At 44.3% G+C, this 27,202-nt stretch overlaps 1 protein-coding gene across 4 annotated transcripts in view; it reads left to right on the plus strand.

The window, feature by feature from the left end:
- CTIF (cap binding complex dependent translation initiation factor) overlaps positions 1-27,202 on the plus strand; it is a 1,422,510-nt gene that overhangs the window by 280,454 nt on the left and 1,114,854 nt on the right. For all 4 annotated transcript variants that reach the window (XM_069626949.1, XM_069626950.1, XM_069626948.1 and 1 more), the window contains exon 3: positions 19,263-19,343. In XM_069626949.1, the coding sequence (XP_069483050.1) occupies positions 19,263-19,343 (81 nt within the window). The remainder of the gene's footprint in view (positions 1-19,262; positions 19,344-27,202) is intronic.

Here is a 27,202-nt window from a genome sequence, read left to right on the forward strand (position 1 = left end):
AACTAAACCATCTGCTGCAAAATAACCCACAAACTCTAGAGTTGATTTAAGGTCCCACTCAATTGCTGGTTTTCGCAGTCTCAAAGAAAGCAAAGCAACAGGACAGGTCTCCAAGTCTTCAGAGAAAGAACAGAAGGCTTCAGCTTGAGGGTGTTTCTCTCGCTTAGCCGCTTCAGCAGAAACTTCCCCGACCACAAATGCGAAGCCTCATAAGTGATGATGTGTGTTGATCCTATTTCTGGTGGGAGAGAGAATTTCCCTTCACACTGTGAAAAACCAGAAGGTGTGTCACCCACTATTCCCCGGGGGATCTGTCATCCAGGTGGCCAGGACACAGCCATCGCTTTTGGATCCAGTTCATGTGGGTGGAACAGTGCGGGAGGATCACCTGGGTGAGGGGTCTTCGGGGAGTGGGATGCCGGATGGGGAGACAGAGTATTCCCTTCTTTATAACACCTTTACCCCATCCTAACAAGTAGGATATTTAGGATCTCCAACCCTCCCCCCCAGCCCCTTTACAACATGAACACTTTCTCACGGACAGCCCGCTCTGAGAGAAAACAGATTAAACACCCTAGCCGTATAGCTGATGTGTGCTAATATAATGGTCAGGCAATTATTGACCATCACACACACCTGACTTCCAGTAAGCTTCCCCACACGGATAAAAGGGAGAGTACAGTAGCACACTCCGATTGAGGCAAAGATCACAAGGAAACAGCAGTTCCAAGATGGCAATTTAACAAGAGGAGAAAGACAGCGAAACAGAAAGGGATTGCAAGGAGGAAAGTTCCCTTGACCTTTTCGACAAGGAACCGTTGCTTTCATGAGTCCTCGAGATTGGAAAGCGTAAGACCAGGAAAATAGGCTGAAGGATCCTGCATTGTGTGTCGGAGATACCTAGGGCCCTCCTGCAACAAGAATCGATGCAGGGGGAATTACCAGCCGCTGTGGTACTGTCCTTGGCTCCCAAAACAAAGCAGCGTCTGTGAAATCAACACAGCCGCTGAGTTGGGAAGACCGATACAAGACTGGTCTGTGTTGAAGCCAAGGTTGCAAGTGGCAACATTGTATGGCGAACGCTGGAATTAACATTGTTTGAAATACGTGTGATAAAAGACGCAAGTAAAGTTGAACTCCTGGTGAGTGATTGAACTTTGAAATGAAGATACAATACCTTTGACAGTGTGGTCCAGCACCACGTGTGTGCTCAATCGATGGTCTCTGTAAGGTATCCAGCTGAAAAGGGAAAGTGTTCTATAGAATTGTCAATCGAAGTGGTCCTGCGATGGGTCAAGCAAAATCCTATGCACAATCGAAAGTCTTCCATGTTAATACAGTATCGAAGGTTTGTGGCAAAGTTGGTCTGAGCCCGGCAGAGGCAGATCAATTCAAAGCTTTGTATTAAAGTGTGACTGAGCCTGGAGCAGGGGGACTCGGGGTGAACAGAAAGTCACCCGAGAATTTGTACCTATGAAATTCTAAGGAGAAATTAACTTTGTTGTTGTGTTTCATCAGGCCCTCTGGAAAATAAACTTTCAATGGCAAAGAGACTTTGGGTTTCAGATTTGCACCTTCCCCCTGTCGTCCCATCCCATCCCCCTCTGAAGCATGTGGGATCTCCTTCTTTGAGGGAAGCAATCTCAAAACGAATAAAAATGAAGTCCATAGAGGAAGTGTCATTACCAAAAAGGGGCACGTGGGGGGTATGGTGGGGAGGCGCTGAGCACCATTTTGGATTTGACACATTTCAACCTGCATCTGCACCTAGTGAAATTCAAGATGAACACTCCAGCTCAGATTCAGTCTGCTGGCTCCACATCCCAATCTGGTCCTGCTACCGCGGTGTGCTGCATTTCTCCGTCAGGGGAGTTCACTTCCAGTATCGAGTCCCTCTGTTTTGCCTGAATTCTTCACTATATGTGTTTACAAAAATGTGTTGGCTGTTGCAGTCTTCCTTCACCTCAAATGTGTCCATGTATACCCCTAGTTGGACGACTGATTTGTGAGGGCGGGTTCTTATTGTTTGACCTGGGCCTGTTCATAAACTGTGGCAAGTCTTTCGCGGCAGTCGAACAGAACCTGATTAACATAGGCTTCTTGGGGGATCCTTGCTGAGTAAAGATATTTCTGGCAGCAGAACGACTCAACGATGGCAAGAACATGTGCACATGCTTCCTGACCACTTCCAGTATGAGCATGTGGTGGTTTCATCAACTACTATGTCCCATGTCCTCTTGCATCCATGTTGAAAATGTGCAGGTATCAGATGGCCCTGAGAGATTTCTGGATTCAGGCTTCCGATTCACAGAACAAACAAGTTTCGATCCCTCAGAAGGTGACTCAGGACTTGATTTGGCGGTTGGACACCCCTAAACCTACTACTGGGCATGCCCTTTTAGGATCCTTCTTTTCCGATCAGCATTACCATGGATTCTTCCCTCTTGGGTTGGGGAGCAACCATAGGTCACCTTAGGTTTTTTACCTTTTGGCCTCTGCAGGATTGGGGTGGGCACATCAGTTTTCTAGAATTGATAGTGAATTTCCTGGCCATAAAAGCCTTCATGCCAAGCATTTAGAACAAGACTGTGTTGATGAGAACAGACTCCTCTGTGTCCATCTTTTACATTAACGGGTACGAAATCAAGGGCATTTACCTCTCTAGTGTTAAAATGTAGGAGTGGGACCACCAGCATCTCCAGCACAGTGGTTTATGTGCCTCTAGTATACAGTACAGTGGCAGACCAGCGGAGCTGCATATCGAAAGTCAGTCATGAGTGGGAGCAGCATTGTCTCAGTCCTTCAGGACTTATTTTCCATAAACGCAAACAAGAAATGGGGTACTTTGCTTACAGAGGGGGCTAGCGCCTGAACTCACCGGGGGATGCTCTGGAGATTTTGTGGGAGGGCATGATGGTTTGCACCTTTCCCTTTCTAAGTTTGATTCACTGGACTGTATGCACATTCCGGGAAGTGGCGCAGTGGTGAGTAATCTTCAAAACTCCCAGGCCCTTTCCAGAACATACTGCATCAGTGGCGGGGCCAGATCCAGCACACCTCCCCACCAGTGCCACAGATAGGATTTTGAGGTGGGAGTATTTTACTCCACATTTTGAGATTTGTAGAGTAAATCCAAACTCAAGTAAAAATGAGAATTCACCTTTGCAATAGAGTAAAGGGTGTTGGACATCCATCCAATGTGTGCATAAAGTTAAACGTTTGGTAAATACTACAAACAATATAGTCGTATTTCATGTTATCTGGCTTCAAATAATGTATTACACTTGTGGAAAATGTTCTCACCGCAATAACTTGTAGGCATGTGCTATCCAGATGCATCTTCATGACATTAGGACACAGGACCTCCTAAGAATTTACTATAGCTACAGAACCATATAGCAACTAGTTGGGTATTCATACATAAAGTCCCTTTCTCTACCAGCATCACTACTAGGTCTTTCCCTTTGGACTGTTGCTGCCTCTTTTCCTATGTTTCATGGCCGCTTCCTCATGATTTGGCTCTACCCTTCCTGTTGCTACTTTTTTCCCTCTTTCACTTTGTTGCTCTACCTCTCATTATTTTGTGTTTCCACAGTTGTTGTCATCTCTTGGTCTGTATCGCTCTGCATGTCCTGTCTTGGAATACTATTATTGCTGTTTCTCTGTCTGTCTTGCTGTCTCCATTGCTGTAACTCAAGTGCCTATCGCTCGTGTTACAATGTGAGAGAAAACAGAGGAAGTATTACTCTGGATCACCTGCCGTTCCATTACGCTCTGGTCTGTCTGCCCCAACTTCAGCCCTTTGTTATCCTGTGTCTCTTCCTCTGCTTTGGCATAGCAATAATAAGTGATACAAGCTGAAAATACATTTTCCATTTCAGTTTGAAAATTAGGTGTGGTTCCTTTTTAAATGTATGCAAACTTGCTTTTGGAAGTTAGGCTGGAAATTGGGGATTTACAGTTTCCTATTAGCAGATGCTGAATCTGTTGCCATGCAAATGCTTTGCCTGCAATCAATACCAAGCAGGGCAGCACTGATGAGTTCTGAGCCATCAAACATTTACCCCTCAGAAAGCTAAGTCAGTTCTGCTACAATTCAAACCTTTTATCTCCATTTTAAACTCATATCACTGCAGGCAGATGCACGAGACCACCAAGCTATTGACAGGTTTGGAACTCCTAGGTGTAACACTGATCTGTGTGGCAAGTTTATCAACCCACTTAACTACGTTTCCTTACGGGCTTAGTTGGGGGAACTAACTTGTCTGAAAGACTTGTAGGGTTGGTACATCGGCAGTCCCATGCATGGTTTACCTGGCATATCTGGCTCGTCCCAAGCTCCATGCTTCTTTCCATGAATTATCTTATACATGAAGCAGGAGATTTATAGAGGTGCTATAGGCAGTGTCACACAATAGTCAGACATTGGAGAATCAGAAGTTGGGAAAAGCGCAATATTGAGAGCAGGATGGCTTAGACACTACCAAAACAATGCAGTTTATCCTCACTGTCCACCAGTGTGCATACTACCACCTCAGGAGGATAGAGGGGATAGCTAGAGACTGTTTCTCTTCAAGGCTTTAGCTACATACTGAAACAGCAAACACATGTTGGTACTGCGTCATTACAATGGCACTGTTGAAAAATGCAGATACTGTTCCAAAACATAGCAGTCCTGCTAAGGAATCTGGTTATGATACCACTAAATGTGCTTTAGCCCTGCTGTGAATAGTTTAGTTTCTCATATGGCAGCTCCACTGAGCAGCTAGGGTACTGTGCTTAAATATTTAGCAGAGCTGTTGAGAAGTACTAGTACAGTCAACCCTACTAGAAATATATACAGCATTGGTGAGAGTTGTTCACCTGGTCTCATTTAAAAAATAATAGCTAGTCCTGATTGGGAGAAGCTCTGCTAATGTCCCATTAAAATAACATAAAAGTCTATCAAAGAATTGCTAGTAGATTTTCAACCTCCCTATCTGTATGAATTTTACCTGATCAGGGGGCCGGTAGGGTAGTAAAAGTAACATTCAGACCATGCGTCCAAGTGAATGTTCCCTTTCATGCTTGCACTCGCACACAGACGCATACATGCAAACACTTGCAATATTTTAAAAATATACCAAACATATCTATTAGTTTAACATCAAGCCTTTCGTAATGAGAAATGTCAAATGGCTGCTTGCTCAGAGGCTCTCATAAAACTAAAACTCATCTAAAACCTCAAGCCATTAAATGCCACTGATGTGCTTTTGAGCTAAAGGGAAAACCTAGTATGACATGCCTGTGCAAATCACTATTAAACTTGAAATAATTATATTTCAGCACAGCGGCCTCTATTAAAACCAATGAAAAGAGTGGCGATAAACACAAAAATGCAGTCCTTGCTAGAAAACACTTTTACACTGTACTAAACCAATCTTCAAAATCAGGCTCAATAAGAATGCCAATTCTAATGGAACTTCCTAAAGTGTCAAAGCGATCTGCAAATCACATTGGTGATGCAAAATATTCTTGAAAAAACATTGTAACACATAAAATCAAAGCATTTGAACAAAGTGAAAAACACACACTAATGTATTTCCAAGTGCAGACTCTCTATTCACTAGATGAAATAGCCAACACAGGAAATTGTTAAATAAACAGATCATGACTCAACCCAGTTAGATGTTAGCAATGAACTCCATGATTTATGGGGGTGCTGCCAAAAATAGCCTCGTAATGGATATGAATAGGAAAAACAATGTGCAGTATTTACAAGAATTAATTGTGTAAAAAAGCCAGATACGCACCTTAAACGGAGGGCTTCTCCCCACGATAGCTGAATTTGGTGGCATGGTACCGGAAGCCGGGTATGTAGGACATCTCGGCCTCTTTGAGGACAGAATGCAAATAATCCAAGCTGCAAGAAACTACCCCACATGATTTCAATGCTAGAGCAAGTGGTTCGGGTTTTGTTACTTGTGTCTGGAGAAAGAAAATAACCCACTAACAGCTTCATTTTATGCTGTCTTGTCATTTCATTCTAGCTCAGCGGCTTTGGGCAATGAAGTTGAGATTTGCATGGCTTGCATATGTAAATTCTGATGAGCATTATCTGTCACCCTACAATCCAGTGGTGAAATGGAATTTTGATAGGCTGTCACCTTTTTGGCTCTGCTAGGCCTCCTTATCCTAAAAGGGGTCACAACATAGTCCTCATTGCTCTTTGCCATAAGTCTGAGGTCATGGGATCAAAAGTTATTAAGCTGGTCTCCTGGGAAGTTATTTTTTCTCACTATTTTATATTGCATGATCCAAATTACACAAGGCCTAGTAGGACTGTTGTCCTGTCCTCCCTATGTCTTCCCTCCCTTGTCTTGTGTCACCTAGGAACACTTGTGTACAGGCACGTTATAAATGCCATATCGTGTTGTATCATATATCATATCAGAGACCAGGTGATCCTCCGAACTCACTCTTTTCACCAAAGTGGTGTTGGAGTTCCACATTAATCAGTAAGTCTGTCTACCTACTTGCTTTCCAACCCATCTTCCAATGTCAGATGAGCCTTAACATTCTACTTGGATGGAAATAAAGAATTTAGATAATCTGCATATCTATTTGTGACTGTTTGAGGAGCAAATAAGGGCTCTTCAGCGTCCAAAGTGACCATTGCAGATGGATAGGATCTTGTTTAATAGAGGCCTATGTCATTCAAATGTTGCCTTAACCTGAAGGTCTTCTTGCTCCTGTGGTCAGAACCAAGAAGGCACTTGTCACTTTTCAAAGGCACGTCCCTTGGGGCTTGATCGCAAAGGCCACTATGTAGTCCTCACCATAGGCCTACTGCAAACACTATTGTTTGGACTTGAGTTCAAGGCTGGGTGCCCAGTTTGGATAAGAGGTCCTCCGAAACCTTGTCAGCTAAAAACTAAAGCAAGGACCTTCCACCCAAATGTACTTGCATGCTGAGAATCTCCCAGAAGTACTGAGGAAAGGGCATGGGATATAGGAGTAAGGAAAGGTTTCTCACCCTAGTGTCTGCTGTACTCTTAATCCATAGTCCCCTTTCCTCCATACTTCAGGTCAGAGCCGGACCTCATTGAGACAAAAAGGACTGAAGGAAGAGGCCAAGAGACGGGGTTTGGGGAGGAAGGGCATATTGTCATGCATGCACAGGGCCCCACGTAAAAATAAAAAAGGACATATTTTTCTGGTGCTACAAGAAGATATCTGGCCCCATCCCATAGGAGTATAGAAGCCACTACAGTGATTATTCTTTCCTTTTCAGATGTTTCCTCTATCTGGGTTAAGGTAGGTCCTATTTGTCATTCTCCTTGCACAAAACAAGCTGGTCATAGTAATGTTGTAATGTTTTTGATGGTGTGAGACTTTGCAATACTGTTCTCACAGTTCAAGGTCATTCTGAATCTTCTGCAGAAAGACACAATATCTATTCAATGGTTTCTTAAGTGAAAAGCGGTAAGATAGGGCTTTAGCTTGTCCATCTGCCTCCAGTGATAATGTATTTACTCTTATTTGCATTGTAAGTAAACAAACAGTTCTCAGATATACCTGGCTAACCGCTTCATGGTCCTTTTGCAAGATTTAACAGCTGCTATCTTGAGCTCCCAGGAAGACAAAATATTATTTGCTACACCCAATTACGCATCCTCTCAAGGAGCTGATATAGTCATGTTGCAATTTCAATTTTAGAAACGGACACTATTAAACATAATTTTCAAATGTATGTTTTGAATCGGTGGCCTGCATATATATTTTTTTTTTTAAGCCTAATATATACCTATGCCTGAACTCATTGGCTTGGATGAAGAATGCCGGGGTACTTTGCATTTCTTCACATAAAATCCCTACAACTCAATTGGTGTGCCCGTGGAATAACGAATGTAGGGGTTCGCTTATTGTGAGCGACGGACTTGCAATTGCTGTTGATGGATCCAGTGCAAACTATTGACGTATGTCATTTCCAACAGCTGTTTGTGCAGCTGTTTGTGCAGCTAGCCAACCTTTGCTTTGCATACAAAGCTGTTGCATTTCAATGGTTCGAACCCAAGCCGCCCCTCTTCTTCTCCTTGTTTGTAAATCCTAATTGAATAATTGTCCCAATATGCCTTGTTCATTTCACTTGCTACTTCCCGGCAGCTTCCTGATTCTAGTTTGCAGTCATTTCACAGTTCCTTGCAGGTAGCCCTTCCCCTATTGGCTGAGAGGGCCTTTTTGACTGGAGCGTCCGTTCTGCAAAATCCGCTTTTTCTTGATGCAGTGCATAGCTTATTTGGATTTTCAAGTTTAACCCCCTCTCTGGATTAAAGTCTTGCATTGATGCCGGAATCAATCTACATGTATTATTTCTCTAATGTTTGTTAATGGCCTACAATTGCATAACATGTTTTCAAGCAGCGCTATTATCTATTTTAAAACAATCAGATTACTTGCATCCTGCCTAAGAATTGCACTGTATGTGGAGTAGGCGACTATACACATGAAATAAATGCGGAACATGTCTATCTTTCCTCATGCCAAAATGCCATGGACCACGCTTCCTTCAACCGCAGGCAGCCACTGGAGCACTTGAGCTGAAATCCGCTTTGCAGTGGTCACCATGGTGACATAAATTCAGCACTGCAGAAGCACCTCATTTTCTGTTCCTTCTTCTTTTTAACCTGCTTGTTTTTCGCTTCTCCGAATGTGCAGGTTGCGCCTTGTTTTCTAATCGCAGTAGGTGGGCACTGTCAACTCGCTCTCTTTCCCTGGTGGTCTAGACAATAGGATTCTTGAGTCTGGATATGGCATGAAGTGGCGCGCTATCTGTGTGCTATGCCCGCCTGCCAAAGTCCTCCGTGTTCTCCATTAAGTGTGTCATGATGCCATTAAACTAAACTCTGATGCTGGTGAAGGGGTCACTTGGCTGCTCCAATAAAGCACTTCCTCCCACAGATCTAGTTTCAGTAGCAGATGAAATGTGGACATTGCCTGATTAGACCTACTGGGTGGTATTGAATTATGGGCATTTCGCTATTGGCAGGGTTTTATATGGCAAGGAAATACTTTGAGACATACATGTTTACACTGTTGGGTAGTAAGGCCGATGGAAATGGCTGTTTTACTTTTAGGATATGCAATACAATGCATAAATCTGATCATTTTAATGAGAAGATAATGTGCAAACAGGACTTGTGCCCCACTAATGCAGTATTTACCCATATTCTTATCTTTACTTCCAGTCAGCTCCGGTAATGCTCATGGAATGTCCCTCCCCTTTGGAAGGCATTAACAGCATGATTTTTTGGCCACTAAATGTTGTCCTGTTCAATCTCTCGCCGGCCAAGCCTGCCACACCTCTCACACACTCTCACTCTCTCACTCTCGCTCTCACTCTCTCGCTCTCTCTCGCTCTCTCGCTCTCTCTCGCTCTCTCTCGCTCTCTCTCGCTCTCTCTCGCTCTCTCTCGCTCTCTCTCGCTCTCTCTCGCTCTCTCTCGCTCTCTCTCGCTCTCTCTCGCTCTCTCTCGCTCTCTCTCTCTCGCTCGCGCTCTCTCTCTCACACTCTCTCTCGCGCACTCTCGTTCACTCTCGCGCACTTTCGCGCACTCTCTCACACTCTGTTTCGACTGCGAGGGTTCCTTTTGCCTGCTTGAGAAGATGTCCTGCTTTGCAAGACAGTGCCCATGATTGTGCGCTGGGCGCTTCTCCAGCACTAGCTGGGCTCCCCGAATTATGTAGATAAGACTGTGCCAAAATGTAAGATTTGTGTGATGGATACCTTGCTTATGACCATGCAGTCATTGATTGACTCGAGTGCCTGACCGAAGCCCACATGGTCTGCTCGTGTTGTCTGTGCAGTCGGCGCCCTCAGGCTGGGATCTTGCCAGTTCATGGCCCTTTTTTGTGCCCAGCATATATTAAGGCAATGCCAGGAGTACAACTGCAGACCTCTTAACAAGATTCATGGTGAGCTCTTGGCCTCATGGGCCCCTTTTTGGGTGAGGTCATCTTTCCAGGCCCTGTCAGAACATGTTGCTAGCCTGGTTAAAGATTTTCGGAGGCTTGCAGCCAGAAGTGGCTTTGGCATCAGCAATGGCGGCAGGAACCTTACCATGATAACAATAACCCTGCAGGTCTAGGTGATCTACCATACACATTTCCGATGGTTCTTGAGGAATCCACTGTTGAATCCAGTTGGTAAGCATCTCTAAATCAAAGTAGAGTGTACAGATGGCCCTGTCTATGTCCAGGGGAGGAGGCAGTAGGTAAAGCATAATCTGTAATGATAACCTTGCTTTTTCCTATCTGTAATATGCCTCTTACTGATACCATGCCTGTAACTTAGCTCATGCAAGTAACAGCGCCTCAATGCCCCTGGGCTGCTTGCGCGCTATACAAATTTAAATAAATAAAGTACACTTGGAAAATGAGCACTTTCCCTTCAAACAGTTTAGACACTGTGACATTTTGAATGTGGACCAGGGACCAAGTACCACCTGGGTAGAAGAAGCATTCCTAGCCATGGTTGCCTGGCTCTCTGCAGATATCTTTAACGTCTGATCTTTGTCCCTCAACTCTGAATCCATCCATTCTGAATCACCAGTCGGTGCAGCCCCTACCAGTGTGAGAGTTAGCCAAGGCAGTGTCATGGGATCTGCACAGATTGTAGTTCAATCTGTGAAGGGTCAGGAATGTATTTATTGGGTATTTATAATGCGTCTATACACAATGTGTTTCAATGCGAGGTCGCCAACTGTTGGGTCCATTCTTAACATAAGCCATTTTTTTAAAGCAAAAAGAATGGATGAATGCCTCACTAGCCCTACCCTAATACACATATCCCTGCCTAACATTAACTAACACAAGATCTAACCAACAAATTCTATCCCTAACACTAAAACATAAACATAAAAGTAAATAAATGGCATTCAACAAAATGTCAAGCAACATATGTTTCAGCAGTTCCCCTTCACCAAGTTCAAAACAGTTCCAATAGGCCTCATGGTTCCCTTCCCTAAGTTCAACACAGTTCACGAGATTTCAGAAACAATACGAACTCCAATCTTTAGTCATTCAGGGCTTTCCAGTAATTCACTTGATTTTCCTTGTTTCTTAATTTTTCATTAATTTCAACAACTGTGGGCAAACACCAATCTCTTGCTTCCCTTGGTCTTTCTCAAGTGGGGATTTCTCTCTCTAGTCGCAGTTGTCGGTCCACCCAATACAGGTCACACAACCAATAACCAATAATGATATATCTCTATATTCCTTTGACCTTTGCCAACACAAGATTTCTCTTTCCATATACCCCAACTTTTTACCAAGAATTAGATTACAGTTTGAGACTTTGAGATGGGTTCACACACAGCTACTTGCTGCCAGCAAGGGTAAGGTTTCAATCCGATCGATTAATCAGGCAACAGTACAGTCTCATCATGGCTCAACAAAATCTAATGCAGCAATTCAAAACATAAACCAGGATGGGTCTAAAATCTCACAGCAATTAAAGTTAACAGTGCCATGTTTAAACCTCACATATAACTGTCTGGTCTTGGACATGTTAAACCTATTCTAAAAGTCCCTTTCCCTGGTCCACTTCTAGGACTGGTCTCCTAACTATAACAATGGAGACAATTTTCGTTTCTGCTTCATGTAATACATTTCCTTGACGACATCAACCTCCTCTTGGCTTTGACACTGGTTGTTCATCAGACTCCTCTGAACAACCCACATAGACCACATATGATACTTTCACAATCTTCTTTAAGCCGGATGATCACATCTTCCTTGCCTTGCCAAAGCAGGTTACTTTTCCATCCACTTGGAAAATCCCTTCCTGTATCTTCACTTCATACAGCTTTGTAGACAATGAATCACTCTATTGTGATTGGGAAAGTTCACTTGCAAGGAATTTCGTTTTTGCCGCTCACCTTAATTAGTTGAACAGTGGCCTGCAACTTTGTTTCATTTCAGGTCTAGGATTGTCAGGTTCAGATTGCTTCGATAATGCCGTTACACATGTATCTTTAAATAATGGTGTTCGTGTGCAGAGCAGCCTGGGTTTCTAACATTTCAATTCAGCTCCTTCATACACGCAACATCTTCATCCACAAACTTCAATCAGGGTCTTGCTCTCTGATACTTCCACTTGCACGGAAAATCTTTAAGCTGCCCTCCAGACACTCCAGCGTTCTCGCAACATCCAGAGGTGACGAGCACACTTCACTGGGATAATGGAAACCGCTTTCTGCTGTACCATTTCCCACTGTATAGACCCTGTACATTGGAGCTCCTGCTACAGTTCCAGTAATGAGCTAAAACCCCCAACTGCTTCACGTTCAGCATCTCGGCGCACCCTGCATTGAACAGTGGTCTTCTGCCACTCCCACAAGCACCTTGCCTCGTCATCTGATCAGCCTTGGCTGCTGCTTCCCTTTCTTTGACAACGTTCTCTTTGCTTTTTAAAGCACTGTGGGAAACCAGAAGGTGTCTCACCCGCTAGTCCCCTGGGATCTGTCATCCAGGTGGCCAGGTCACAGCCATTGCTTTTGGATCCAGTTCCTGGGTGTGGCCCTGTGGGGGAGGATCATCTGAATGAGGGGTCCTTTGGGAGTGGAAGTGGGACACCGAAGGCTGAGACGCGGTATCCCCTTCCCAATAACACCTTTTCCCCATCCCCTGATTGAAATAGAAAGGGATCTGAGCCCGGAAGAGGGGGAACCACTGTTGCACTTTTGTTTTGAAATTGACAAGGATCTAAGACAGGAAGAGGGGGATCCAACATTTAACTTTTTGTTTTGACATAGAAAGAATCTGAGCCCGGCTGAGGGGGATCTAGGGTAAACACCCTAATTGAATACTGAAAGAGAAAAGAACGCTTGTGTGTCATTCTGGTACAGCAGGCCCTCTGCGTCAAGAGACTTGCAAGAAGTAAAGAGGCTTTGACACAGAAGGTCTTGAACTGTGTAAATGGAACTGTATCCTTGTGCCGCAGAAGACCGAGTTTGTGCTTTGCTCGTGTGAACCACCTTGTCCCATGCTGAATACATGGGGAAGGGAGGGCAACGGCCCAAACATCCTGACTTATTTTATGAACACTTCTTTCTGTTTCATGAACATCACCCCACATTATTTTTAAATTCGTAGTAAGGATTGGGAATAGTTAATCCCACCCTTGTGAAGGTTCAATAACACCCTTGAAATGTGGTCACTTGTGTCTGTCTTACTGTTGATACCATGCCTTCCTTACAGCACCCTATTACTTTCAGGTGTGGATAATTATGACCAATTACCTGCCTGTTTTCATATGGCTCTTCATCCCTCTTCTTCGTCCCAGTACTTATAGGATTCTGGGAATTGGAGTCCAAATCAGGAAATATGGCTTCTCCTCTACTTTTAGATGTTAAAACTCCCATCAAGACTTTATGGGTGTTTGGAAAAAATGTCTCCCACAACCCGTGGTCTGATTACCCTTACCAAGGGTTTTATGCGAATCATGTCAAAATTCGACACAATCCCCAGGTCTGACAGGGAAGAATTCAAAGTGCTCATTCCCCTGTCACCATCATAACCATCCTTCAAAGTGGCAGCATCTGCCACTTCTGGTGTCTCTTTCCTAGGCGGGATATCTTTTTGTCTGGCAGTAAGTGCTGTTCTGATCTTCCACCCCCCCGCCCTCTACACACTGAGGCTCTTTCAGTTCCCCCAAACCTTAATCATCTAATGGAGCCTGCAATTTTTTGACAGTCTGATTCTAGACTTCTTTGCAAATTGTGTATCTGGCTCTGCAGGCTTGTTTGCCACATTGCTGTCAATGCACTAGTGCCGCAGCCTGTTAAAACTCAATGGCATCACCCATAGTATAGCATTGCACGTGTCATGTGATTGCCCGACACGGCGGCACGCCACCAAGTTGTCAGCCGACCATCATTGATGTAAATGCGCCGAGCGCGTGAATAAAGCAGAGTTAAGCTTACCGTTGCTCCGTGTGGACGTCTCTTTATGCAGCAGGCATAGCCAGGCCCTGCGTGCTCTCCACATGCCTGTGGCGACACCCCACATAGGTGTTCTCCGGTTGCAAACTTAGCCTTAGTTGCAGTCTCCCGCCAGTCTGTGAGATGAGGTCCAACATTGGCCTTGTCAGAGTATATCCCACATCTGTTGCCAGATATGATGAAAGAGCTGATGGGCTGTTTAAATTCGACTAACCTCATGCTAGGCCCTGAGGAACACAACCTTCCCGGAATCGAGAACCTTATGTGATGCAGCCAAGAACAAAAAGGTTGGCTTCATCCAAAATAAATGACATAGTATTTTCAACCAAAAGAAGAGGAGCAGCTTGAAGCACAACATGAAGTGTTAGCGAACTCATACACAATTAACGGTGGTTGCTCCTGGCCTGGAAACAATGGTGTGCCACCTTGGCCTCCCGTAGCTTCGCAGGGCTGACATATTTTTTTTGCAACACAACCTAAAATTCACAAGCACTTCCCTTCAACATGCAAGAACAATGAAGGTGTCGGTGTTGTCGGAATCATTTCTGCACTCTGCACTTGAAAAACATCCGCTCATAACACTTCTGAATGTGTCTGAAGAATTATTTTTTTCATTTTAGGGACCTGGCAAAAATATATATTTTAGCACTAGCAATGAATGGTTTCAAAAATGCTTATTTTTGTTAAAGATCTTGTCCATAACAAATAGCATAATAAAGATGCACATGTTGACATAAACGGGTTTGTGAAAAATAAGAATGTTTGGATTTCCAGTCGTGGAGCACAAACTTTTTTTTCATAAACATTTAATTCAGTTATTCGTTAATGTCTCGTTTGAGCTTGGCTACCTAAATAAGTTAAAGGTGTGAACTTAAACAATGTAGCGAAGCAGAAATTCTTGCTATAGTCTTACGTTTAAAACCAACCTTATGTATTGAAGATGTCTGCCCAGCCAATACCCTCAAAGGGTCTCTCGATAAACCTGTCACATGGATCACAAATATTGTGACTACCTACTTTAGAGATGGTGTAGTCCCGACATCTCTTAAGGAGTCATGGATCACTCCACTATTAACGCAAATTAGCTTAGATCCTTTTGTGGCAAAAAGCTACCGTCCAATCCCAAGTGTTCCCTACCTCCTCAAAATTCTTGTTCGAGTTGCATATTTGCAGCTCCAGGAATTCATTGAGGCTAATAACATCTTGGCTATCCGAAAATCTGGATTTCGAGCAAAACATGGGAGGGAGACAGCCCATTAGATCTCAAGTCCAACATCATTGGCATTGTGGAAAGGGGCCATGCTGCATTGCTGATGTTACTGGACCTCTCAGCGGCCTTTGATCTCGTCAACCACAAACCTCTGTTTAATAGAGTGAAGAGCATCACAAGCTGCCCAGAGATGTCTGCCCAGTAGATTGAATCCTTTTTGGGCCCAGCAAAATCTAGAGTGGCTATTGAGAATGCTCAAGCATCTCCCACCATCACCACCTGTGGAGTGCTGTAAGGCTCATGCTTGTCGCCTACCCTATTCAATATATACATCAAGCCCCTTCTCAACCTCTTGGATAATCTAGGTGTATAATATGCAAAATTATGCTGATGGCTCCCCGGGTCTCCTTGAGTTGTTGGGTAATTATGTACAAGAGGCCTTGAATGGGGTGCACACTGCCATCCAGTCTGGATGGCTATGCATTCTCACCCTCAACGATGAGAAGACAGAGCTGCTCATCATTGCTTTAGGCCCTCAATTGAAGAAACTGTACCCTCTCTTCGTGCTTTTTGATCTTTGGTAGAATGATCCCCGTGGTGAGACATGTCAAGACACTGGGAGTGCACCTGGATGCTGAGTTGTCCAAGAAATCTCACGTCTCTCATCTCTGCTCCGTCTGTGGATATGTTACAAAGTTACTGCACTAAATAAGGCCTTTGCTGTCCATTGGAAATAGATCTTTCCTGGCCCCTGCCCTGATTAATACTAGACTCGACTATTGCAATAGTCTCTTAATTGGAAAATCTCATGCCAACTTACACTCCCTCCAGACCACACAAAATGGTGAGGTTAGAGCCATTCATGGCGTACTAAAATGAGACCATTTGATTCCATCGAGACGGGCCGTACACTGGCTCCCCGTCAAGCAAAGCATCATCCACAAACTGTTGTCAAGAACATACAAATGTCAGACAGCTATTGCTCCTCAATACCTGACCAACCACCTGGTAGTCAATCACCCTAGGCTTAATTTGCATTCCATTGGCAACCATAAGCTTTTATAACCATGCTTTAGGTTGATGAGATTTGGTGGGACACGTTTTGATGTTCAAGCACCAAAGAAATGGCATACTCTTCCTTTGAGGACGTCTTCGTCCCTGGTCGTTTTTAAATGATCCATCAAAACCCACCTGTTCAATATGGAACAAGGCTGAAGAGAACTGACCTCATTGTCTCTTTATCCTCATATTGTTTGACTGTCTAGCCTCATGCTTCCATTTGGTATGTGTGCGCCATGAGGCCCATGGGCATGTGGCTGGTAATAAAAAAAAATAATTTTAAATTAAAAAAGGCATTGTGCCCTACCCAAATCAGGGTGCCAACAATACCTGCCTGATGCAAGTCTCTGCTCCGAGGTTTGTTTCTGTTTCTGTTTACTGATGTATGTATACATGTATGGGACTGGTGAATGTACACATGTATGGGACTGGTGTATGTATACATGTATGGGATTGGTGTATGCAGCAATTGGCGAGATGTTCTTTGAACAGTAGGATCTTCAGACCCTTGCTGAAGTGAAGGATGGGGAGGAGCAGTCTTTTTTTCTGTGTTGGTAACTTGTTCCAGAGATGGTGCACAGCAGGAAATGACCCGTTTCCTAGTGTTTTCCCCTCTTGCAGTTCTTTCTTCACTCTCGGGTGATGTCGTGGCTGCCAGTGGTGCCTTGGCATCTAGTCATGATGATTTTCTCTGCCAGCTAGTGGCGTTTCCGATATGATGCATGTGTACTGCAAGGGTAGGCCAATGCAGCTCCTGGAGGATGCAGGTTATGTGGTTGAATTTTCTTTAGTATGCTGACTTCTTTCAGAGGGACAAGAGGCGCATCTTCGACTCCTGCCAGTAGGGCATTTCCTCCATCCAAGTGGTGAGGTGACCGTTTCTTGGACAACTATCTGGCTCCCATGGCTTAACCTCCTCCCTGGTTCTTTAAATGGAAAAGAAATGCTGATACTTCTTTTCTACAGCTCGATCGCCTGCCATGCCTCCTTTATACTGTTCCTTGGTTGTCATGGAAAGAGAAACGGGGCTCTTACTTACGCTCCCACTGTTTGTTCCCTTGCAGCCACTTAGCTTTGTAGATTGATTTTATTGGCCGGAAAGGTTTGCACTCCCTGTAGAAGCCTTTTTAGCCACCCAGAGGTTTTGTGTGGGTTTTAATGGCAATTTCTCAGTTTAAGCCTTTCTGGCCATACTGGCTAGTAAAATTGCTAGAGTCCTTGGCAATGGCCATCTCTACCTCAGGCTGGTGGAATGTTACCAGCTGGTGTGGCCCACCGTGATGTAATTGTAACCTAAGTAATGGCACCACTCCTCATTAAGCTGCTGCTGCTAACAATGGCAGTTATAGACCTTGTCCAAAATGATTTTTTTATAAAGCATAAAATACCTAATGTACGCCCACAGCCAGCATTAATGGTGGCACAAAACAAATGGCTGTGCTAAATTCCCACCAATGACCGTAGATTAATGGGAAGGGACTCATGATCACAGCCAGAGGCATTCTGCAAACATTTTCTGCTGCCATAATGCCACCTCACCTATTCCAATATATTTTTGGCTCACTTGGTGGTGTGCCACCTAGCGAGAGAACTGGTTTGCCCACCTTAGTCAGTCACTAACTGTAATCTGACTCCCATTCTCTGGTGGTGTCCCGGCACAAATTGCTTATGCCCACTGTTTCTTTTGTTTGCAGGTGGCACAGGTCCTGGTGAGGGGGCCATGGGGGATAGCATAGCGGTGCAAGAATGGCTAGTGCAGCAGCAAGATGGGGGAGACAGTTCATGTGGTGGCTTGGGGAGTGCAAGCGGGCACCCTATATTGGTGAAAATTGTCACTGCCATGCAGCACACACACAAATGCGCTGTTGCATTGGGGGTAGGAGGAGTGGGGGGAGGGGTTATTGGCAGGAGCTCACATCTTGTTGCCAAAACTCAAGTAGTGGTCGCCCAGATTGAGTGCAGACTGCGTGGCAATCTCTTTAGGGCAATTACAATGAGAGAATTGGCCAGATGACGTTGTGGGCAAACTTGTTCATGATAATAATCCGAGCATGGAATATGCCCAGGCCCAACAAAGCTGATTTCAGAAACAGTCAAACGAAACAGATCCAAGCAAATCTAACAAGGACAATGGCAGGCGCACATGGGCCCTTCTAGTGCAAGCGCAACGACCGAGCTGGATTCTAGGCTGAGCGTACGGTGCCCTAGCAGATGGCGTTTGGTTGTGTTCATCTGTATTCATAACATAACATGGTCCTTTAGTAAAGTGCACATTGTTCCAGCGGTCTCTTGTTGCTGGGTAACAGATGGTGGTTACCCGAGTGAATGGTATTCATTTCATCACCTCGGAAGGATGAAGAGCTGAGTGGACATACCAGGCTTTTAAACTTGTGGGCATGACGTTAACCTGTCGTGGATGCTCTAGTCCACTGATCCACATCAATTAGAGTGCATGATCACCTCCCAGAAGGGATTATGTACTTATGGTAAACATTTGGTGAAAACTCAAATCATAGTGATTGAGAGATGTTTTCAGTTTCTTCACACAATTTTGTGCAGCGAGATTGCTAAATGATTCCATGGTTTTGGTGCATTGTAAGTAAAAACACGGCGTGTATAAGGGTCGTTTGCAATAGGCTGTTACTATATTTATCATCTTTCTAATATTCAGGTGTGGAAGGATGTTTAATATGTCGTTATGGAGCGAGGGAAGGGTCACTGTTGCGGGATAAGGACCATACATTGGGGGAGGAGTGAAAAAGGACAGAGTTTTCAGCAGAATAAGAGCAAGTGTGTGCTAAACAAAGTCTACAGTGATTGTTCTGCCTTGGGCAAGAATCCCACATGGCCTTCCATAAGAAGTAGTGTACAATCTATAAAGCAGCATCAGTGTTCTGGAACTCATAAACAAATGAACCTCTTTATGAAGTTGCTCTTGGAACTGTCCGATGCTTCTAAAAGAGTCCTGTTTTGAGACCCTAGTGGATTTTTTCTTTTTTTCTTTTCCTCTAGTGGACGGTGGATTGTAATCAGCAACTTGCTGGAAGCTGCTCGTCATCGAAAGGAAAAGGATCCTCGCCAGATGTTGATCAGGTAGGGGCAGCAATGATCCACGGTCTAAGATCTAGTCCCACAGCTGCGTGCCACGCTTTCCCATGTCTGGAGGCTGGCTTGCTGGCATGAGCAGCCATGGCACCACTTACATTGGATGATAAAGGGGGTGAATTACGCCAGTCTTTCTAAATTCATTGCACATATTGTGTGGGTTTACTGTTGAGAATCTTCTGGATATTCAGCTGTGTGCTTGGCAAGCCTTCCCATGTCTATGCTTTCCTTTCCATCCTGTCGCACTCTCACGAACCGGTCATGGTAACTTGCCTCCCGCCTCCAACCTGCACCTTAATTGGACTGTCCATGACCAAGTTGGCAAAAGAAGGGCCTGCACATTTTGTCTGTTGCCTTTTTATACTAATCTTCTCCTAGAAGTGAAGAAAAGCAAAGCCTGAATTTTGCAACCCATTTTTCATTGTCAAGCACTCTGCTGCCTACTTGCTACCCTTTCCCCCTGTTGTGCACAACTTGAAGCCCCTCAGCAGTGGTGGCCCACCACTGTGAGTGAGCAGTGCCACCCCCTTTCCTGAGTAGCAGACCGCCCCTCCCGCTGAGTGGCGGGCAGCACAGTCCTCCTTGTGGTTTATTTGCACGGGCTCCTGTGCTTCCTTTCTATGAGCAGGGGCATGTCTCCCCGCTTCTCTTTTTTCTGTTTATTTGTAGTGTAGCCCTTTCGGCTCTGCAACAAAATTAGCACATCATAATAGTAGGCAGCGGAAGACTGGACCACCACCTCTGCCATTGTTCTAGCAGCGTGCATGATGACTGACAGGAGAGGAGCCCTCTCCTCTCCTGTCAGTCAGTGAGGTTACGTTGTGCCGAGGAGGCTAGGCCCATCTGGACTTCCTCACGGCAGCATGGGGGTGGGAAGGTGAGGAGGGTGCATGCAAGTGAGCAAAGTGTTTTTTTGTCATGTAATGTGTATGCATGTATGTTGTGAGGAACCGGAGGGCGTTCTCACTCATTTTCCCCTTTGTATCCTCTTCTCAGTTGGCCAGGGTAAGGCCATTGTTTTTCGATCATGATCCTGGGTGTGGATATGCGAGGGAGAGGGTGGTATGAGAGGACGTCCTTATATGAGACATGGAACCAGCCATCCCTCAAGCCTTTATGGGTTTTTGGCAGCCTTTATTCAATTACTCCCCTAAAATCTGCTCTAAATTGTACCAGTATGGTACTGGGACGACGAAGAGGATGTCTACACAACACATCCTCATATCGAACAAACATACATTTACTAATCCAAGCCAAGTACTGGGACGACCCAGAGGAGGGCAACCGGAGCCAAATAGGACTACCACCTTGCTGGTGAGCCATCTCGTCTTTTTTTTGTAATGAAGTGAAGGTGGGAACTTTAAAAGGTGGAACCTGAAACCAAATGAGGGGCGGAGAGTCCTCTATGGAAGCACAATCATCTGTGCATCCAGATCCCGCTGTGGGCAAGCAGACCTCTCCAGTGTGGCTGCGTGGCAGGAGGAGCACTCAGAACCCGTGAAGCAGTGCAGAGCGTATGCAGTGGGAAGCAAAGGAGTACAGAGCTGGAGGCCTGTGACAAGCCTTGAGAAGGAGGCCGGTGGCAGTGGGAGAAGCAGTTGTGAGTATCTTGCTTAACCAAGCAAGTTCAGCTGGGTGTGCGTGAGCCACACAAAGGCCGCTAAGAGACCACGCCAGCGACCGCACAGAGAAGCAGGAACTGTGGCGGAGGAAGAACTCACACGGGCTGCAAGACCGACCAGTGATTGCAACCAGGAAAGGGGGAACACTGGGCTGGCCGGCAGTGATATAATTAAAACGAGGCAAACCTTTTGGAATATTGCATGCAACACTCGCAAGCTAAGCAAAGCAAGGCATTTTGAATACTGAACGCAATGAAAGAAAAGCATGCTACCTTTTGAGTACTGAATTAAATGAAAGCAAAGCATCTTTTGAATACCAAACTAAATGCAACCTAGTTGGGAACACTCTGACATATTTTGAGCATTCAAAGAAAGAGTGTGGCTTTTATTAAGAAGAAAGTTATGAACTGTAAAGAAATAATGAACTGCATGAATTGAAACAAGTCCAGCAAAGTCAAGAGATCAGAGATGTGTGCAGGATATGGTAAATCCAACATGGGCCACAGCAAAGAAAGTACAACGTACTGTGTATCATAAGGAAAGAAGTATTGGGAAGAGCCAAGGAAACATAAGAAGGTGTAACAAGTGCAAGGTGGTTAACAAAGCCACGCTACAGTGTCCAGAGTGTGGAATATTTTTATGCACGCCACTGCACCACACCGCATTCCTTTGCCAATGGGGAAATAAAACTGTCAATAATGGAGGAAATAACCCTGTGCGTGCCAAATCTGCAAAATTGTGCATGGTGCATAAAACGACCAAAGAGCTGCACACCCTGCCACACACACAGGCAAAGCTGGTGTAAAAACAGGAATCACTGCTGTCATCTGTCACTGTCACTTGAAACAAGGCGACAGAAGGTCTAAAATCTGAAAGTGTCATTAAATACAGTTTCCTAATCAATGGCAACCTTCAAAGTGCTGTTTTTGCGCTATATTCAGTCATTTTCCCCAGTGAATTATTGATAGGAAAGGGCGCTGAAATCATGGATTCTCCAGGCAGTCGGAGGAATCGAGGCCTCACTGACTGACAGCTACATCAGAAAATTAGCTGTCAAACCCAGTTTAAAAGTGTTTCTATTTCCTGATTTAAAATGGCAAAACTTGCCTCTGTTGGTGAAGGGCTAATTCTTTTAAAATGTTTAAATCCTTTATAAACTGTGCTTATATTTTATATGGGAAATAAAAAAATCTTTAATGTCAAAGGGACCAGTCTGGGACCAATCCACTATGTAATTCTGATCTGTTAGCCTGGCCTGGGAAAACTCACATCTCTGCTTGACAGTTCCTTGAGAACAGGAAGGCTAATGGCTGTTAATGGTTCCCGCATAATGAAAACAAAGGAAGCCTTAGACATTTGTCTCCTAGCTGACCCAAGGACAAAGGAAGGCTTGGACACCTATCTTCCTGAAGGAGGGGTAGGATGGGGAGGAGGTTTCTCAGTGAACTTCAAAGGACTGGCCATTTGCTCACTTGGAAGTAAGAAAAAAAAACCTGGACTGGACTTTGAATGGAAATTACTTGTTTTTGCTTCAGAACTTTGACATTTAACATGACATCCAAAATAAATGGACAAGTGAAAAATACAAATGTATAAATCTGAACTCGTGCTAGACAGTTGAAGATGTGGTAGGAGTTATTACTAAATAAGGAACCAAAGATACACTAAAACACTGATTGTGGCAAAACTATTGATGTTGCAATCTTAGAATTGTATGTGCATGATCCCCTGATCAGGGCCCCCGAGATGTATCAAATTAGAAATTATTAATCCAAAGTGTTATGGGTAAAATTGATAATCCATAGAATGACCAATACAGCTTTCACAAAGATGGGAAGTGGATGTAAATGTAGATAATTGAGTATAAAGTATATGTGTACAATTTTATGAGGGTACATAATGGTAGAAATGTACATTTGTGCAAAAGTATGTTTTGGGTAAAAATCCAGTTGGGAGTTCCTAAATCCTGTCATAAAATGACAGCTCTGTTTATGTCACGACCCTCGCCCAAAACCCCCTCTGGCAAACCCATTGGCCAGGTGGAGTCAGGACTTGGGCCTCTAGAGCCTGGCATCCTCTTCAAAAGCCCTCATGGGGCCAGTCCTGGCGCCTATGGCGCCATGCTCATACACCATGAACAACAATGTGCTTGGGAACTACTTATTGTATTGTCAGCCAAAATGGAGGCATCCACATAGCTTGGTTCCTAAGAACCAAGCTATGCAGTCTAGTGTTTTGGGTGTGGCAGGCCTGGAACTACTTTTCCTGGTACTACGTTACCCGGGCTATATAAACCACACCCTGACTGCAGAACATGCTTCGTGTTACTTTGCAGCTTGCAACGTGACGCTCACCGTGTCCAGCTATTCCCTCAAACCCCCGAGAAGCAGAACCTGCAAGGAGACAAAAGGAACATCATTAGCAGCAGCATCTTACCTGCAGTCTTCATCTTTAAACACTCGCAGCTACTGAGAACAGCTTCCTCGAATCTGCACGGCTCCCGGAAAGAACGATCAGAAAGAGGAAGATCGAGGCAACATTAAAGAAAGCTGTAGAGACATTTACAAATTACAAACTGCTCAAAAGGCTTACCTGGCTGGTCGCCTCTCGGATGGCACCACTCGGGACATTCCACTCGCGCTGAAGACCACCGCGACCTTCAAGGAAGGAAAACACAGGTTAGCAAAGGCAAGACTTCACAGCGCTGGGCATAGCGCTTACTTACCGGATCATAGCACTCTTAATGCACCATCATTTCCCAGCGGGGCTCAACCAAGCCAGTTTGCCGCGCTGGAGTGTCGCATACCTAAGGGAGAAAAGACATTTTAATCAAAGAAAGGCATGCAGGATAGCAACAAAACTAAAGAACAGCAATAAGACCTACCTGAACAATATCAAACGTGCCGGCGTCACTGAAGTAACTGGACCGCACTCGCCCATGAAAGACAACGCGCCCCCGCAAAGAAGGCAGGACGGAGAGCACGCCTAATTCTACCACAAGGTGAGGAGAGGGCGCCAGAAGGACTGAAAGCATACGGGGGTGGAGGGAGGATACTTACCCCAGTCGGTCAGTCTTGAACACAGTCCTCCTGTATTTTCAGGCAGAACCTTCCCCGCAGACCACATCAGGTCAAAGCTGAGAAGCATACCAGCGAGTAACCCAGCTGGGTGGCGTCCCTGTGGATACCAGGTGAGCGTAAAAGTTTAGACTGCCAACCAGGACAAAGCACACGCCAGTAGACACTCAGACATGGGGGTGGGGGTGTGTTTTGAAGTTCTGCCCACACCATAAACTGGGGTTGGCATTTGTATAAATATAGAAGTTTTACTACACAAAGACAGACTGCTTCCAGAACATGCTGATTCCAGATCCCATCCAGATGTCCACGCAGAACCGTATTGCAGAACTTTTCAACTTGTAGCTGACTCCAGAATTCTTTGAAAGATCCAGATTTCTTTGTGGAATCCAGACTCCAGCATGGCAAAATTATTGCTAGCCTGACCCAATTGCAAACATCCCAAACTTGAAGGGATTTAATTCTAATTCAGCTTGGCTTGCTACCTCGAATGCTGGCCCACTGAAAATTTGCATCCAGGCTATCTACCGTGTCCATTAACCAGAAGGGGCCCTTCCAAATCCAGGGTGAGGTGCAGTCCAAATTGACTAGAACCGCCCGCCTTGCTGATCCAATTCCAAAAGAGGTGCCCTGCTGACGGTCAAATTTAATAATGTAAGTCTTAACAGGAAGAACATTGACCTTTAGTATATCTGAATTGTATTATCCTTATCTCAACCCATCCCATCTTTAATTCAGTACTCCAGTATTGTTAGAATATTCTTGCGCTGATTGTCTCACGTGTGTTCCAAAATCGCAACTCCCTAGTGATTCTGAATAACTAAAGTAAATCCCAGGAAGAAGTAGAGTCTCCACAACAGTTGGGGTTACGCTGATAACGTGACTGTAAGATCCATCTGTGGCATTCTCTTTTTCATAGTCATAATATAGTGTGATCAAGCCGATCTGTCATTTTCAAAAGCGCATTTCTGTTTTCATTTTCGTGCCTATTTTGCAAAAATGCCTCTCACTAAAACCTCTATAACTCCCTCAGTTTTAGAGATGGAAACGAAATCTCAACTCTCACTGATACCTGACATCCGTAGCTATCTCCACAACTAAAAACCACATCAACCGGAAAAGTGTATTTGACCCATTGTTCTTCAATATTGCATAGTAAAAGTTTGCCGCAAATATGCAACATTCACAAGTTTACACGTGTGAATTCCCCATTCAAAGTGCTTTTTCCATTCCATCCTAATCTAAAGTGTGTATTTTTGTTTATATTATAGCTCATGTATGTTAGGACCTGATTAGTGTTGCTTTTCTTAGAATTTCTACCCATTTTAGCATTTTTGCACCTTTTGCAGTATTTCACAAAGCCATTTTCACCTGTCATTTGCCAAAATAAGGTTTTCTCTCTTGGTTGGGAGGGAAGGTTGCCTATAACTCTAGACATTGTATTTCATTCCTGAAAACCTGCTGATTACTCACATTGGTGTAGTTAAAAAGACTTTGCAGGGGGAATGTTAACCTAAATGCTATCTGTGTGCAAAACAAGACTGTTCTTTTTCCCTGTGTTTTCTAATTTGTCTCCTTATAAATCAATTCAATTTCTTATCTTCTGAATTGTATTGTCACCCTTTGGATGATTGCTGCCCCATATATATCTATATTAAATCTGTGTGATTTGAATATTAAATAAATGAATACATCTTTACCTTTACAAACTAGCCTGATTCCTGGTTCAGTGTGACCTGGGGGGTATTTTGAGAAGGGTGTGATATGAGTGGTATATCATTCAGAATATTTAACTTAAAGACAAAAATAAAATAAGGGTTTCATTTGCACACCACATGCTAGGCGAGACCTGGGTGTGTGCCTGATTGAAATCCCTTACAAGAGAGGGTGACACATATAACTGAGGCAAACCTTGCTGCTGAGGAGAAGTAGTGGACTGGTGTCAAAGGGGAAGCAGTCAAGGAAGGTACGGATTGCGTGACCTTTAATGGGTGGACGGTGTGGTCCGACAACTGTGTCTAGACTGGGGGGCTCTGAATGGAGAAGCCTTTGAAAGTACCTATAAAGAAGCCTATGAGCTTGTTGTGATGTTATAGTCAACGCTTTACTTGAAAACTGGACAATTTGAACTCTAGGGGAAGGGAACACCTGTATTTGATGAACTGCTTTGACCTTGGGGAAGGTGAGCCGATTACCAGCCAAAGAGCTAGAAGAAGCTCTGCACTTTACTTGGAACACTATTTCTTTTTTATGCTGACATCCCTACACATTGTATGCAGTTAGTTGAGAGGGCAAGTATAGGTTTTGGACTCGCAGATGTTTTACGTTATACTTCCTGACAAAGACTATCTTTACATAGGGCAATCCCACCTTAACATAGGGCAAGTTAGGTATTACTCCACCCTACCATTTAAGTTAAAATAAAGGTCAGTTGAGAAAACTTAAATCTGTTGTCTGTGTCTGACTCATGATGACTTCACAATGTATGGATTGTATGCATGTGTTTGTGTGTGTTTGTATGTATGTTGGTGTTTATTTGTAGGACTAGGTGCATGAAAGGAGTTGTATGCATGATGTGTAAATGTCCAGGTGAATGTTTTTGTGTGTGTGTTTAGCCCTCACCCCTAACTTTAGGAGTGGTGACTCCTGGGGGCATGGCATTCTTTTTGCTTTACCCTTGATGTACAGTTAGTGTGCATACATTAAATACACATCTATGGATACAATATATGTACATTGGCTGTAGGCCAATCTAGCCACCTTATAACACTTATTGTTGCCTTCCCCTTGATGCACAGTAACTATCAATCAAGCGTAAAGCAAATATGTCAAGTGTTTCCACTGGCCTACATTCTGTGTAGGTCAGCCTTGTCTGGTAATAACACCTATGTTTGCTCTATCCTTGATGCACAGTTACCGTTCATCAATGGTAAAACCAACATGCTAACTCATCCGCTTTATCTTAATGATCATCTTGTACTCTCCTTTTCTCCTGACCTTCCAACTTCTTTGCCGACAGCTTCTATTTCTACCACTTTCTACCTGCCCAACCTCTGTTCTTTCAAGCCCTCATCTTTTCTTCAACCCTTGAGTATTCGCTTCCATCCACAGACATTCTTTCCATTTATTCTCCTGATCGTGCTGTAAG

This window comes from Ambystoma mexicanum, chromosome 6p, assembly GCF_040938575.1.
Source record: "Ambystoma mexicanum isolate Mex_15411 chromosome 6p, UKY_AmexF1_1, whole genome shotgun sequence".
NCBI lineage: Eukaryota > Metazoa > Chordata > Amphibia > Caudata > Ambystomatidae > Ambystoma > Ambystoma mexicanum.